Source organism: Oncorhynchus nerka, linkage group LG9a (genome assembly GCF_034236695.1).
Source record: "Oncorhynchus nerka isolate Pitt River linkage group LG9a, Oner_Uvic_2.0, whole genome shotgun sequence".
NCBI classification, from domain to species: Eukaryota; Metazoa; Chordata; class Actinopteri; order Salmoniformes; family Salmonidae; genus Oncorhynchus; species Oncorhynchus nerka.
The window spans coordinates 436,213-448,671 of NC_088404.1; the positions used below are offsets into that span (position 1 = coordinate 436,213).

Consider the following 12,459-nt stretch of genomic DNA (forward strand, 5'->3'; position numbering starts at 1 on the left):
AGAGATAGAGGTTGAGGCTAGAACTAAATGTGACGCCAGTCTAACTGTCTGTATTTATGAGGAAGGATTGGACAGAAGAGCACACTGCTTCCCAAGTGTATGACATATAGTTACTACAGTAGTTGGCAATACATACAATTGGCATTGTTACGGTTTTCTTCTTCCTCCTCTGAAGAGGTGTAGCAAGGATCGGACCAAAATGCAGTGTGGTTATTCTGATACATGTTTAAAAAAAGATAAACACGAACAAATACAAAACAATAAACGTACCGTGAAAACCTAAACAGCCTCTACTGGTGCAAACTAACACAGAGACAGGAACAATCACCCACAAAACACTCAAAGAATATGGCTGCCTAAATATGGTTCCCAATCAGAGACAACGATAAACACCTGCCTCTGATTGAGAACCACTTCAGGCAACCATAGACTTTTCTAGATAACCCCACTATACCACAATCCCGATACCTAAAAAAAAAACAAGACAAAACACACCACATAATAAACCCATGTCACACCCTGGCCTGACCAAAATAATAAAGAAAACACTAAATACTACGACCAGGGCGTGACAGGCATATTTATTCTTAATAAATGATATACTACAGGAACACTAAATTACATGACAAGACTGGGTTTCATGTTGGACTATATTTAGATACAATCATGTCTTAGATATACAGTCAACATACAGCTGTGCAGAAATGATTGATGATGGTTCCAACAACAATTTTTTTTTATGAGTAGGCAAAGTAACAAGCAGCCTTAGTACCTTGGTGTAACTCAAGATATTGTTGACATTAATTAAAGTGACATTGATTAAAACACTGAGAGAAGATTAGCTGATTCTGTAATCAATAACTTATCATGATATACAACCTTCACCCCGGCATTGTTGAGTACACATATATAACTGTTATAATGAGGTTACAGTACTGCTGTGTCCAGTTAGACAAGTTATTCCACTAGATGGCGGTGCTGCGTAATAAATAACGAGTACAGGAGGATATATATCTAGGAAATACAGTACATGGCATTCAGAAAAATCTACAGTGCAACCCCAACAGTTAAAGAAACATAAATAAACATACATGACTGTATTTCCAACCTTCAATACAGTACCATCAGAAATATACAACAATCACTAATGTTAAGTTGCTCTGGATAATAACTCAAATGTCAATACAATCCAAAACATATTTTAAATAAGCATGGCAATCATAAATATACAGTATTAACATAAATATTCTGTACAAATCAGAAATATATCATATATTATAAATACATGTGTATTACCGTATTTACAACCTGTTAACATTTAATAGTTTTGCTACGATACTCCCAGATTCCACTGTCTTTAATGATACACGGTGTGTTGCTTTGAAGCGCAGGTATGACTCCAGACATCTAATAGCCACATCATCCACCTCGGGGTCAAACTTGTTAGCGATAAGGTGGTGTTGGTTTAGGAGCCACTGCAGGTCTCCAGCTCCATAGACACACACAGCTCTCCTGTAGGTCCCGGAGCAGTGGGGGTAGGGGGCTCCGCTCCTCACATCCCCAGCCAGGTAGCTCCACCTCACTACCCTGGCTATGGAGTTCATATCAGACTGCTGGTACTTACTGTTGGAGGGGTTGGAGCCTGGGACAGCGGTCATGCGCTGCAGAGTGGCCCACAGGTGTTCATCAGGACTATAGGTGTCCTTCTCCCACTCCAGCAGAACCTGGACCTCCTGACTCTTCATCACGTGACGGACGAAGGCCCTGGATGCCACAAAGTAAGCGTTGCCAGAGAACATGGGGGTGTTGATAGGTGGAGGGGTCTTCTTAACCTCTGTCCTGACCACGGTGTTGGTGACGTTGTGGTGGAACTGCCATCTGCCCTTCTTGTAGCCGTTGGTGACCTCTGACTCCATGCTGTTCTTTCCGTTCAGCAGCTTGAGGGCCTGAACCATCTCAGCGTTGGTCTTAATGGGGAAGTCGGTTCCACAGGTGTTGAGAAGGTACCGCCACTGGACAGGTGATTTTAGCAGGTCCTCCATGCAGTTCAGGTCAGCCTGCACTCTGGACCAGGAGGCATAGATGACGCTCTCTATCTTACTGGCCACAAACACATTGGGTAGGCAGGACACGATAGCCCTAACTGCACTCTTGAAGTCCTCGGATGATTTCTGGTCGATGTGGACGCAGTAGACGTTCTGAGGAGTGTATAAAGCACGCAGGAGCCGGTCAAACATCTCAATCTTCTCGTGGATGACCATGGAGAATGCAATGGGGAACTCTTCCTCCTCCGGGCTGAGAGGCATGGTAATGAACTCTCTGTCTGTGACGAATCTCTGGCAGTCCTGTGTCACGTTGTGGTAGAATGCCTCCGACAGCAGCTGGCTCTTCTTCTTGGTCTTCAGCAGTCTCCTGAGCTGTTCCTTCTCCAGGCCCTCTATGTCTCCTCGGATGATGGCTGAGCAGGCAGGCAAGTCTACAGCGTAGTGCAGAGGGAGGAGGTCTGGAGAGCGGAGAGGCTTCCTGTCAGAGCAGGGTCTGAGAGCGGCCCACAGGAACAAACAGACAGAGCCACTCAGTACGATCAGAGATAAGTTCCTGAAGACTCTCTGAGAGCTTGACAACCGAAGTAGAGACATGCCTAGTCTTGTATTATCTATGATGTATTATTCTCTGTAGTAGTGACGGTCTATGTGGTGGTATTAGTATATACATAGTGGGCATGGTCTGTGTGCATGGGGTAAACACTCTAGTTGGCATGGGAGTGGCTCAACCTGTAGTACGCTATGCATGGGGTAAACACTCTAGTTGGCATGGGAGTGGCTCAACCTGTAGTACGCTATGCATGGTTTCCCCTGTACATGGATCATTTGCTGGTCGATGTGCGACTGACGTTTTGTGGGGGAGGAGAGCGCTGGACATCTTGTTGATATGACATGCATTACCACAGACTTTTACCTGGGGAAGAAGTTTGAATGTCTTTGAACATCAGAGAGTTGGCTCAACTAATGTTGGACCAGAGCTAACAATTGATCATGACTCAGTTCCATTACATTACACATAATACTGCCTAGAGTTTTACAGAGCTAGACCAGATTTACCTAACAAGCTAGCAATAAGCTAACAAACATGTTTGTGCAGACTGGCACCAGAATTAAAATAAAAACATGTCTTACCTTTTTGTAGTTAATAAATCCAATGTGATAACTATCATGTGATAACTATCCAAATATGAAAACTATCATATCCTTAACTAGCATTGAAAAAGTTAATCCACTGTTCTCTAAATAAATATCTGTCCCTAATTAATGAATTGGCGAGGGGCAGGTAGCCTACACACACTTTTTATTTTTTATTTTTATTTATTTCACCTTTATTTAACCAGGTAGGCTAGTTGAGAACAAGTTCTCATTTGCAACTGCGACCTGGCCAAGATAAAGCATAGCAGTGTGAACAGACAACAGAGTTACACATGGAGTGAACAATTAACAAATCAATAACACAGTAGAAAAAAAGGGGAGTCTATATACATTGTGTGCAAAAGGCATGAGGAGGTAGGCGAATAATTACAATTTTGCAGATTAACACTGGAGTGATAAATGATCAGATGGTCATGTACAGGTAGAGATATTGGTGTGCAAAAGAGCAGAAAAGTAAATAAATAAAAACAGTATGGGGATGAGGTAGGTAAAAATGGGTGAGCTATTTACCGATAGACTATGTACAGCTGCAGCGATCAGCTAGCTGCTCAGATAGCAGATTGGTGAGAAGTTGGTGAGGGAGATAAAAGTCTCCAACTTCAGCGATTTTTGCAATTCGTTCCAGTCACAGGCAGCAGAGAACTGGAACGAAAGGCGGCCAAATGAGGTGTTGGCTTTAGGGATGATCAGTGAGATACACCTGCTGGAGCGTGTGCTACGGATGGGTGTTGCCATCGTGACCAGTGAACTGAGATAAGGCGGAGCTTTACCTAGCATGGACTTGTAGATGACCTGGAGCCAGTGGGTCTGGCGACGAATATGTAGCGAGGGCCAGCCGACTAGAGCATACAAGTCGCAGTGGACAGTGCGTCCACCTTCACGTTCTGGGAGCCTAGTCTATAAGATAATGTGAACCGGAATCGGGTGAAAAACATGGCCCACCTTGCCTGACGTGGGTTCAGTCTCCTAGCTGCCCGAATATACTCCAGATTTTGGTGGTCAGTCCAGATGAGAAAGGGGTGCTTAGCTCCCTCAAGCCAGTGTCTCCACACCTTCAGAGCCCTGACCACCGCTAACAACGCCCGGTCCCCCACATCATAGTTACGCTCTGAGGCGTCCACCTCCACTATGAATGCTAGAGAGGGATCCGGATTCAACCTGTTGAAAGCTCCGTCCGCCTCTGCTGACCACCGCAACTGCACCGGGCCCCCCTTCAGCAGTGAGGTAATGGGAGCCGCTATCTGGCCAAAACCCCGGATAAACCTCCGGTAGTAGCAAAACCCAAAAAACGCGGCACCTCTTTTACCGTGGTCGGAGTCGGCCAATTACGCACCGCCTTAATGCGGTCACCCTCCATCTCCACCCCCGAGGTGGAAATGCGATAACCCAGAAAGGAGACGGCTCGTTTGGAGAACACACACTTGTCAGCCTTGACGTATAGGTCCATGCGTACCAGAGACACATGCGCGGCGTGAGTGGCTGAGTAGATCAGAATGTCATCGATATAAACAACCACTCCCTGCCCGTGCAGGTCCCTGAGAATCTCGTCTACAAAGGATTGGAAAACGGCTGGAGCATTATTTAACCCATACGGCATGACGCAGTCATAGTGATCCGATGTGGTACTAAATGCTGTTTTCCACTCGTCTCCCTTCCGAATATGCACCAGACTATAAGCGCTCCTGAGATCCAATTTTGTGAAGAACTGCGCTCCCTGAAATGATTCCACCGCTGTAGCAATGAGAGGTAGTGGGTAGCTGAACCCCACTGTGATGGCATTTAGACCTCTATAATCAATACACGGACGCAAACCTCCCTCCTTTTTCTTCACAAAAAAGAAACTTGAGGAGACGGGTGAGATGGAGGACCAAATGTACCCCTGTCCCAGTGTTAGGAAATTATGATTTAATATGACTGAACAAATCATTTTAAATGGAACTGTAAGTAAACTTATACTCTTTTATTATATCTGATTAACAATATGAGTTCATAAGAGGGACACGGACAAGGAGTAATTAAAGTTAATGAACACCATTCCAACTAGGAAGAAACTAATGGGTTGTGGACTGTGTAAACACATAAGGTCGCCTATGGTTGACCCAACTGAAGATAAGGCAGTGAGTGCATTCCTAGGTTTTCTGTCTAATAAAACTGTCAGTTCAGTGGTGATTGATAATGTTGAGGGGTCAAAAGTTATCTGGGAGTGTGTTAGTAAGTTAGAATGAACTTTTCACCTTACTTTGTCCCGGTCGAGAGGAGGGGATTCAGTTAAGGCAGTGAAATGACGTCATGATCTGTATATAAACTGATGTATGTGTTTAAGTGGTAGCACGCTCCGAGAATAAATTATTACCTATTATTTAAAGACTGGTCTGCGTCTATTTTATGCAAACAAGAAATCTTACAAATTCTCATAAAATAGATTAAGGGCTTTCAATTGATGAAAGCACATTGGCATAATTAAATTATACTAACACCCAGAGACTCCGTGACATATGTCTCCATAGCCAACGTCGCCTCTTGGGACAATGGGTACACGTGACTCTTGGGAAGCGCAGCGTTTACCTGGAGATCTATCGCATAATCCCTTCCCGGTCGATAGGGTGGTGATTTAGTCGCCTTATTTTTACTGAAAGGGATTGCCAAATCGGCATACACGGGGGGAATGCACACCGTGGGACCCTGGTCTGGACTCTCCACCGATGTGGCACCGATGTAAACTCCCAAACACCTTCCAGAACACTCCTCTGACCACCCTTGGAGAACCCCCTGTCTCCACGAAATTTTAGGATTGTGCCGGGCCAGCCAGGGAATCTCTAGCACCACTGGAAATGCAGGCGAATCAATAATATAGAGACTGACACGCTCCCTATGATTCCCATGTGTTACCATGTCCAGTGAACTGTGGTCTCCCTGACCACCCCTGACCCTAATGGCCGGCTATCTAGGGAGTGCACGGGAAATGGAGAATCTATCGGCAGAAGCGGAAAACCTCATTTAAGAGCGAGTCCGCGATCCATAAAGTTCCCAGCTGCGCCTGAATCGATTAGCGCCCTATGCTGAGAAGAGGGGAACATTTTAAAAAAAAAAATCAAGACAAGCATGTGAGTTTGGTGCTAACTCACCTGGGGTGATCGAGAAGTGTTCCGCCTGCCATCTCGACTCCCAGACGGACCCCCCCAGCACCGATTGGCCTCCTCCTCCGGTACCCCTCGGCACAGCCCCTCCCAACTCCATCATAACGGGAGCGGAGGTGCTGGGTGGTGGAACACACAGGACCTTCTCCGAACGCCCGCGGGCAGCCAGCAGATTGTCCAGTCGGATGGACATGTCAATCAGCTCATCCAGGGAAAGAGCGGTGTCCCGACACGCTAGCTCCCTGCGGACGTCCTCCCGGAGACTACACCCGTAGTGGTCGATAAGGGCCCTGTCGTTCCACCCAGATCCTGCTGCCAAGGTCCGGAACTCCAACGCGTAATCCTGGGCGCTCCTCTTCTCCTGCCTGAGATGGAATAGTCGTTCTCCTGCCGCTCGGCCATCTGGAGGATGGTCAAACACGGCGCGGAAACGGTGGGAAAACTCTGGGTAGTGCTCCTTCGCTGAGTCTGGGCCATTCCAGACTGCGTTCGCCCACTCCAGAGCACGACCCGTGAGGCAGGAGATGAGGACACTCACCCTCTCCGCTCCCGAGGGAGTGGGTCTGACGGTGGCCAGGTACAGTTCCAGCTGGAGAAAAAACCCCTGGCACCCTGCCGCCGCTCCATCATAAACCCTCGGGAGCGTAAGACGGAGAGCGCTGGAGCCGGGGGATGGGGAGTCCTGAGCTGGGAGAGACGAATGGGGAGAGAGGAGACCACTTCTCTCCCATTGGTCCATTCTCTCCATCACCTGATCCATAGCCGTTCCGATCTGATGGAGAACGGTGGTATGGTGTAGGACCCGTTCCTCCATCGATGGGAGAGGGTTGGCCGCTGCTCCTGCTGACTCCATTCTTTATCTGGTGCGGGATTCTGTAAGGTCCTGGGTGTCGTGAGGGTGAAATCAGGCGCAGGAAAGCAGAGTTCAATAAAGTGCTACTTTAATGCACACACGGAGAACTACCGTCAACCCACTTACGGGTGCTCAAACCAAACGCCCCAGACACAGGGAAACGAAAACAGTCTAGCACTAAACACACGAACATGTACATCTAATGCATACACCAGGGTTACAATAATCAATCCCACACAAAGAACCAGGCGGGCCGGCTGACTAATAAAGCCTCACTAATTATCACCAACTCAAAACAGGTGTACTCAATAAACACATAAGGAGGGGGAGAAAATAATTAGTGGCAGCTAGTAGGCCGGCGACGACGACCGCCGAGCCCCACCCGAACGGGAAGGGGAGCCACCTTCGGTCAGAGTCGTGACAGTAACTAAGGACTGTAGAGCAAAATAACTGTATCATTGAATGTGTATATTTCACAGGGATCAAAATGACATCCAAATGATGGGGAATTTATATGATTAAATATTAAACTATTTGTGATAAGATGTAATGTGATGTTAGACGTCTAAATGAGAGAATTGTTTTTCATATGAAGTCTTAACCAAGCCACGCCCACTTGAGCACAGACAAAAGGAGGGAACACTCTTTTCCCCAAGTGCTTAAATAGGACTCGTGATGAAATTTACATTACACCAAGCAGGTGGACGGTGTGTAACCGATGTCACAAATGGTTATGAAATCGACAAGACTAAAGACAGAGAACGTGAGGAAGTGCGTCCCCACGCTGAAATGGTTACCACTCTATAGGCCAGCGAGACCAACAGTGCTGAAACCTTCTCCATTGAAGAAGATAAAGACTTTCATTTTTTAAATTTTTTAACCAGGTAGACCAGTTGAGTTCTCATTTACAACTGCGACCTGGCCAAGATAAAGCAAAGCCATGTGACAAAATCAACAACAGAGAGTTACACATAAACAGACGTACAGTCAAAAACACAACAGAAAAATCTATGTACTGTGTGTGTAATTGTAGAAGAATAGGGTGGTAAGGCAATGAATAGGCCATAGAGGTGAAATAACTACAATTTAGCATTAACACTGGAGTGATAGATGTGCAGATGATGATGTGCAAGTAGAGATACTGGGGTGCAAAAGAGAAAGGATAAATAACAATATGGGGAGGGGGTAGTTGGGTGTGCTATTTACAGATTGGCTGTGTACAGGTACAGTGATCGGTAAGCTGCTCTGACAGCTGATGCTTAAAGTTAGAGAGGGAGATATAAGACTCCGCTTTCAGTGATTTTTGCAATTTGTTCTAGTCACTGGCAGCAGAGAACTGTAAGGAAAGGCAGCCAAATGAAGTGTTGGCTTTGGGGATGACCAATGAAATTTACCTGCTGGAGCCTGTGCTATGGTTGAGTGTTGCTATGGTGACCAGTGAACTGAGATAAGGCTGGGCTTTACCTAGCAAAAACTTGATTGATTGACTGATTGAAATTGATGACCTGGAGCCAGCGGGTTTGGCGACGAATATGTAGTGAGGGCCAGCCAACGAGAGTATACAGGTCGCAGTTGTGGGTAGTATATGGGGCTTTGGTGACAAAACAGATGGCACTGTGATAGACTGCATCCAATTTGCTGAGTAGAGTGTTGGAGGCTATTTTGTAAATGAAGTCAAGGATCAGTAGGATAGTCAGTTTTACAATGGTATGTTTGGCAGCATGAGTGAAGTCGGCTTTGTTGAGAAATATGAAGCCGATTCTAGGTTTAATGTTGGATTGAAGATGCTTAATGTGAGTCTGGAAGGACTCTAACCAGACACCTAGGTATTTGTAGTTGTCCACATAGTATAAGTCAGAACTGTCCAGAGTAGTGATGCTAGTCAACTACACAGGAACATTCAGTCTGTAGCTGTTCTTTAGTCTGGTAAAAGCGACCGAGAACCACCGGTTGGTACTCGGAAAGAACCATTTTAATGTCATTTTCCCAATCAAACAACCATTGCTACATCTGACCTATCTACTATAACAGGCTATAACTACGAAAGACTTTGTTCTCTAGTGAGCAGACAAGATACTTTCTGAATTACTCCTTGTCGAATCAAGTGTTTTCAACGGAGAGACAGTAAAGACATACACACTTAAATATGTACATTGCAATTCTGTCGAATGAGCGGCCGTTCATGTGTAAAATTTTGCATTGTTCTCAGATATATGTACAGTTGAAGTTGGATGTTTTTTTTACCTTTATTTAACCAGGCAAGTCAGTTAAGAACATATTCTTAATTTCAATGACGGCCTGGGAACAGGGGCAGAACGACAGATTTGTACCTTGTCAGCTCGGGGGTTTGAACTCGCAACCTTCCGGTTACTAGTCCAACGCTCTAACCACTAGGCTACCCTGCCGCCTACAGTCGTGGCCAAAAGTTTTGAGAATAACACAAATATTAATTTCCACAAAGTTTGCTGCTTCAGTGTCTAGATACTTTTGTCAGATGTTATTATGGAATATTGAAGTATAATTACAAGCATTTCGTAAATGTCAAAGGCTTTTATTGACAATTACATGAAGTTGATCCAAAGAGTCAAAACTTTTTCAGGACCGCTGCAATCTGCCCTGACAAGCTGTTAATTAACTTCTGGGCCACGTCCTGACTGATGGCAGCCCATTCTTCCATAATCAATGCTTGGAGTTTGTCAGAATGTGTTGGTTTTTGTTTGTCCACCCGATTGACCACAAGTTCTCAATGGGATTAAGGTCTGGGGAGTTTCCTGGCCATGGACCCAAAATATTGATGCCACTTAGTTATCACTTTTGCCTTATGGCAAGGTACTCCATCATGCTGGAAAAGGCATTGTTTGTCAACAAACTGTTCCTGGATGGTTGGGAGAAGTTGCTCTCGGAGGATGTGTTGGTACCTTTCTTTATTCAAGGCTGTGTTCTTAGACAAAATTGTGAGTGAGCCAACTCCCTTGGCTGAGAAGCAACCCCACACATGAATGGTCTCAGGCTGCTTTACTGTTGGCATGACACCGTTCTGATGGTAGCGCTCACCTTGTCTTCTCCGTACAAGTTTTTTTCCGGAAGCCCCAAACAATTGGAAAAGGGATTCATCTGAGACAACGACATTTCCCGCAGTCCTCAGCAGTCCAATCTCTGTACATTTAGCAGAATATCAGTCTGTCCCTGAGGTTTTTCCTGGAGAGAGGTGGCTTCTTTGCTGCCCTTCTTGACACCAGGCCATCCAACAAAAGTATTTGCCTCACTGTGCATGCAGATGCACTCACACCTGCCTGTTGCCATTCCTGAGCAAGCTCTGTACTGGTGATACTTCGATCCCACAGCTGAATCAACTGTAGGAGACGGTCCTGGCGCTCGCTGGACTTTCTTGGGTACCCTGAAGCCTTCTTCACAACAATTGAACTGCTCTCCTTGAAGTTCTTGATGATCCGATAAATGGTTGATTTTGGTGCAATCTTACTGGCAGCAATATCCGTGCCTGTGAAGCCCTTTTTGTGCAAAGCAATGATGATGGGACGTGTTTCCTTGCCGGTAACCATGGTTGACAGAGGAAGAACAATAATTCCAAGCACCACCCTCATTTTGAAGCTTCCAGTCTGTTATTCGATCTCAATCAGCATGACAAAGTGATCTCCAGACTTGTCCTCGTCAATACTCAAACCTGTGTTAACGAGAGAATCACTGACATGATGTCAGCTGGTCCTTTTGTGGCAGGGCTGAAATGCAGTGGAAAATATTTTTGGGGGATTCAGTTCATTTGCATGGCAAAGAGGGACTTTGCAATTAATTGCAATTAATCTGATCACTCTTCATAACATTCTGGAGTATATGCAAATTGCCATCATACAAACTGAGGCAGCAGACTGTGAAAATTCATATTTGTGTCATTCTCAAAACTTTTGGCCATGACTGTACACTTAGGTTGGAGTCATTAACTCGTTTTTCAACCACTCCACCAATGTCTTGTTAACAAACTATAGTTTTGGCAAGTCAGTTAGACATCTACTTTGTGAATGACACAAGTCATTTTTTCAACAATTGTTTACAGACAGATTATTTCACTTATAATTCAATGTATCCAGTGCGTCAGAAGTTTACATACACTAAGTTGACTGTGCCTTTAACTTCTTGCGTCGAGCCATCCCGGATCCGGTATCGTGACTAGAGCCTCAAGCTCATTACCATAATGCAACGTTAACTATTCATGAAAATCGCAAATGAAATGAAATTAATCTATTTGCTCTCAAGCTTAGCCTTTTGTTAACAACACTGTCATCTCAGATTTTCAAAATATGCTTCTCAACCATTGCAAAACAAGCATTTGTGTAACAGTATTGATAGCTAGCGTAGCATTTAGCGTAGCATTTAGCGTTAGCATTCAGCAGGCAACATTTTCACAAAAACCAGAAAAGCATTCAAATAAAATAATTTACCTTTAGAAGAACTTCGGATGTTTTCAATGAGGAGACTCTCAGATAGCAAATGTTCAGTTTTTCCTGAAAGATTATTTGTTTAGGACAAATCGCTCCGTTTCTGCGTCACGTTTAGCTACGAAAAAAACCTGTATCCAGGATTGTGTAAATCTATCCACAAGCTCATTAGCATAACACAACGTTAACTATTCATGAAAATCGCAAATGAAATGAAATTAATCTATTTGCTCTCAAGCTTAGCCTTTTGTTAACAACACTGTCATCTCAGATTTTCAGAATATGCTTTTGAACCATAGCTAAACAAGCATTTGTGTAACAGTATTGATAGCCTAGCATAGGATTATGCCTGGCTTTCAGCATGCAACATTTTCACAAAAACCAGAAAAGGATTCATATAAAATCATTTACCTTTGAAGAACTTCAGATGTTTTCAATGAGGAGACTCTCAGTTAGATAGCAAATGTTCCGTTTTTACAAAAAATATTATTTGTGTTGACAAATCGCTCCGTTTTGTTCATCACGTTTGGGTAAGAAAAAAAAAAATATATATATATATATATATATATATATATATTAGGTCATTAAAACGCGAACTTTTTTCCAAATTAACTCCATAATATCGACAGAAAGATGGCAAACCGATGTTTAGAATCAATCCTCAAGGTGTTTTTCACATATCTATCGACGATAAATCCTTCGTGGCAGTTGACTTTCTCTTCTGAAGAAATGGAACGCGCATGGACCTACAGATTACGCAATAATTTCGACACAGGACACCGGGCGGGACACCAGGTAAATGTAGTCTCTTATGGTCA

At 44.4% G+C, this 12,459-nt stretch overlaps 1 protein-coding gene across 1 annotated transcript; it reads right to left on the reverse strand.

Moving 5' to 3' along the window:
* Positions 1-497: 497 nt before the first annotated feature.
* On the reverse strand, positions 498-2,715 carry LOC115118281 (beta-1,3-galactosyl-O-glycosyl-glycoprotein beta-1,6-N-acetylglucosaminyltransferase 3-like). The gene has a single exon (XM_029646858.2). The coding sequence runs from the start codon at positions 2,637-2,639 to the stop codon at positions 1,302-1,304; it is 1,338 nt and encodes a 445-aa protein (XP_029502718.1). The 5' UTR covers positions 2,640-2,715; the 3' UTR covers positions 498-1,301.
* Between the last annotated feature and the right edge of the window lie 9,744 nt (positions 2,716-12,459).

What these genes read in the sequence shown, in the direction of transcription:
- LOC115118281 (XM_029646858.2), bottom strand. Translation starts at nt 2,639, where the DNA reads ATGTCTCTACTTCGGTTGTCAAGCTCTCAGAGAGTCTTCAGGAACTTA.